The sequence below is a fragment of the Oryx dammah genome, unplaced genomic scaffold, assembly GCF_014754425.2.
Source record: "Oryx dammah isolate SB20612 unplaced genomic scaffold, SCBI_Odam_1.1 HiC_scaffold_27, whole genome shotgun sequence".
NCBI classification, from domain to species: domain Eukaryota; kingdom Metazoa; phylum Chordata; class Mammalia; order Artiodactyla; family Bovidae; genus Oryx; species Oryx dammah.
In genome coordinates this window covers 61,519,856-61,523,021 of record NW_024070211.1, presented here as the reverse complement: position 1 = coordinate 61,523,021, position 3,166 = coordinate 61,519,856, and the positions used below count along the sequence as shown (strand labels likewise).

Below are 3,166 nucleotides of genomic sequence, written 5' to 3'. Positions count from 1 at the left end.
ACAAAGCTATATGATGAAATTCCAGCCAAGCTACTTCAAATCCTAAAAGATGATGCTGTAAAAGTGCTGCACTCAACATGCCAGCAAATTTGAAAAACTCAGCAGTGGCCATAACTGGAAAAGGTCAGTTTTCATTCCAATTCCGAAGAAGGACAAGGACAAAGGATGTTCAAACTACCACACAATTGCACTCAATTCACTTACTTTCAAGGTAATGCTCCAAATCCTTCAATATAGGCTTCAACAGTATGTGAACTGAGAACTTCCAGATGTTCAAGCTGGATTTGGAAAAGGCACAGGAACCAGAGATCAAATTGGCAGCATTCATTGGATCATAGAAAAGGCAAGAGAATTCCAGAAAAACATATACTGTTTCATTGACTATGCTAAAGCCTTTGACTGTGTGGAACACAACAAACTGTGGGAGATTCTTAAAGAGATGGGAATACCAGACCACCTTACCTGCCTCCTGAAAAACCTGTATGCAGGTCAAGAAGCAACAGTTAGAACAGGACATGAACAACAGACTGGTTCAAAATTGGGAAATGAATACATCAAGGTTGTATATTGACATGCTGCCTATTTAACTTCTTTGCAGAGTACATCATGCAAAATGCAGGAGTGGATGAACCACAGGCTAGAATCAAGATTGCAGGGAGAAATATCAATAATCTCAGTTATGCCGATGACACCACCCTTATGGCAGAAAGTGAAGAGGAACCAGAGGCTCTTAATAAAGGTGAAAGAGAAGAGTGAAAAAGCTGGCCTAAAACTCAACCTCAACATTCAAAAAATGAAGATCATGGCATCTTGTCCCATCACTTCATGGCAAATAGATGGGGAAACAATGGAAATTGTGACAGATTTAATTTTCTTGGGCTCCAAAATCACTGTGGATGGTGATTGCAACCATGAAATTAAAAGATGTTTGCTCCTTGGAAGAAAAACTATCACAAATCTAGACAGTGTATTAAAAAGCAAAGACATTGCTTTGCCAGCTAAAGTCCAGATCAAGGCTATGGCTTTTCCAGTAGTCAGATATGTATATGAGAGTTGGACCATAAAGAAGGCTGAGCACTGAAGAATCGATGCTTTCGAACTGTGGTGTTGGAGAAGACTTTTTTTTTTTTTTCTCTCAAACTGTATCCAGCTTTATTAAAGCTACTTTTCATAAACAATCATGGTATTTCAGGCAGGACATGGGCAGACAATCGTTAACAGGATACAACTTTCAAACTCCCTTTTTCAATGGACTACCAAAATCAGAAAGCCACTATAAAACCCAATGAAATCTTCATGTGTTGCTCTGAACAGGGAAAGTTTAGAGTGAGGGTTGACATTTCACATTTAGCATGTTGTTTAACAGCTTTTCACAAGCCGACCCTGACTTTCAGGAAATGGAAATGAAAATGGCAAAAGTATCACTCTGAGGAGCCACAGTCTAAAAAAAACGAACCACTGCTCTTTTGAAGGACGCCATCTCAGTGGTGACACTAGAAAGTCCAGATTGCCTGACATACTGGTCATCAGTTTTGCGGGGGGCACAGGGTTCAGGTTCCAGCAGGTCTCTGGGTTTAGGGGAGTCAAGTCTGTGCTGAGGTGGAGAGGGAGAAGAGGACATAGAAACTAAATTTTAGTTTTTCCACATCACAAGGCGTTTGTGCCAAGGTGGCTAATGTGTGTCAACATCAAGGAATCCTTCCTTCCTGGGAACCAAGAGGAAGTCTTTCAAAACTAGACGGGAAAGGTATTTTTCCCCATCAATTCAGCTTCAGAGACATTGTGTTAGTGATGTGCCCTGCCCCCAAAAAAACAACAATGAAGTGTTCTGGGTCCTAACAACATAGCTTTAAAAAAAAAAAAAGTAAAACAAAATTCTACATTTTTATAAAACTTGATAAAAAATAGTATTTCAAACTGTACAGTCACCAGAAGTACACATTTATCAAAATGCACACACTTCACTTGGCATCTCCAGCACCTTCATCTTTCTGTGCCTGGTCTGTTTTGGCATCTCCATTTTCTGCAGGGTTATTCCCATCCTTGCCGGCATCAGCTTTCCCCCTTTTCCCTTTGGGTACCTTCTCTCTCTTCTTTGCAGGGGCCTTTTTAGGCTTGGGCTCTGGCTTTGGAGGAGCAGGTTTAGCAGATAACCTTGCAAATCTTCTCTGTGGTTTGTCCTTCACCTTGGCTTTGTCTCCTTTAGCATCCCCTTCAGCCTTTCTCTTGGGCATGGTGGCTGTGGTGGCAGGACGTAGGCTCTGGACACGGGGATGCAGTGGTGTGCGGGCTTTAAGTTGATCCAGGGGTCGCTCTTGCCTCTTCTTCACACTGCTCTTGGAGAAGACTTTTGAGAGTCCCTTGGACTGCAAGGAGATCCAACCAGATGCTGAAGCTGAAGCTCCAATACTTTGGCCACCTGATGCGAATAGCCAACTCATTGGGAAAGACCCTGGTGCTGGGAAAGACAGGGAAGGAAAAAGTGGTGACAGAGAATGAGATGGTTAGATAGCATCATTGACTCAATGGACATGAGTTTGAGCAAACTCAGGGAGATGGTGGAGGACAGCGAAGCCTGGAGTGCTGCAGTCCATTGGGTCACAAAGAGTCAGACACAACTGAGTGAGTGAACAACAGCAACAGCAATCTTTGTAATATTTTGCAAGATCCTGGTACTTCAGTCTCAGTTTTCTCATTTGTTGAGGGAGGATGATATGCTAGTTCAGGATGGTGTGAGAATTCACTAAAGAGTGTTATGTGGAACACCTATGAAACATACTAAGGGCTCTTTTTTTTTTTTTCCCTGCAAATGAACACTGGTAACTTGAAACATTACCGGGACTAACTGGGAAAAGTTGATTGAGATCCAAAAGGGATAGAGAAAGAACACTTGGAGAAGCTGGGAAGATTCACCATGGGGAAGTAAAAGCAACATGTTGGAAAAAGAAGTGGATTGGGAGTTGGGAATACAATTTATTCACTCAGCACTGACACCAAATATAGGGGCTAGAGGAATGACCTCTTTGGACCTAATTTACCTTGATTTACAAAATCAGGAGAGTGGAGATGTTCTTTGAGGTTGCTGTTGGTGGTTTGCCCTTTTTTCTTTTTTTTTTTAAGTAGACATAGAAATAAGACCAATGCTATAAAGCAACAAAAGTATTTT

At 41.7% G+C, this 3,166-nt stretch overlaps 1 protein-coding gene across 1 annotated transcript; it reads right to left on the bottom strand.

Annotated features, from left to right (window-relative positions):
* Positions 1 to 1,136: 1,136 nt before the first annotated feature.
* On the bottom strand, positions 1,137 to 2,331 carry LOC120854701 (non-histone chromosomal protein HMG-17-like). Its single transcript, XM_040228925.1, has one exon. It carries the CDS (start codon positions 2,232 to 2,234, stop codon positions 1,962 to 1,964), a length of 273 nt encoding a protein of 90 aa, XP_040084859.1. The 5' UTR covers positions 2,235 to 2,331; the 3' UTR covers positions 1,137 to 1,961.
* Positions 2,332 to 3,166: the final 835 nt, after the last annotated feature.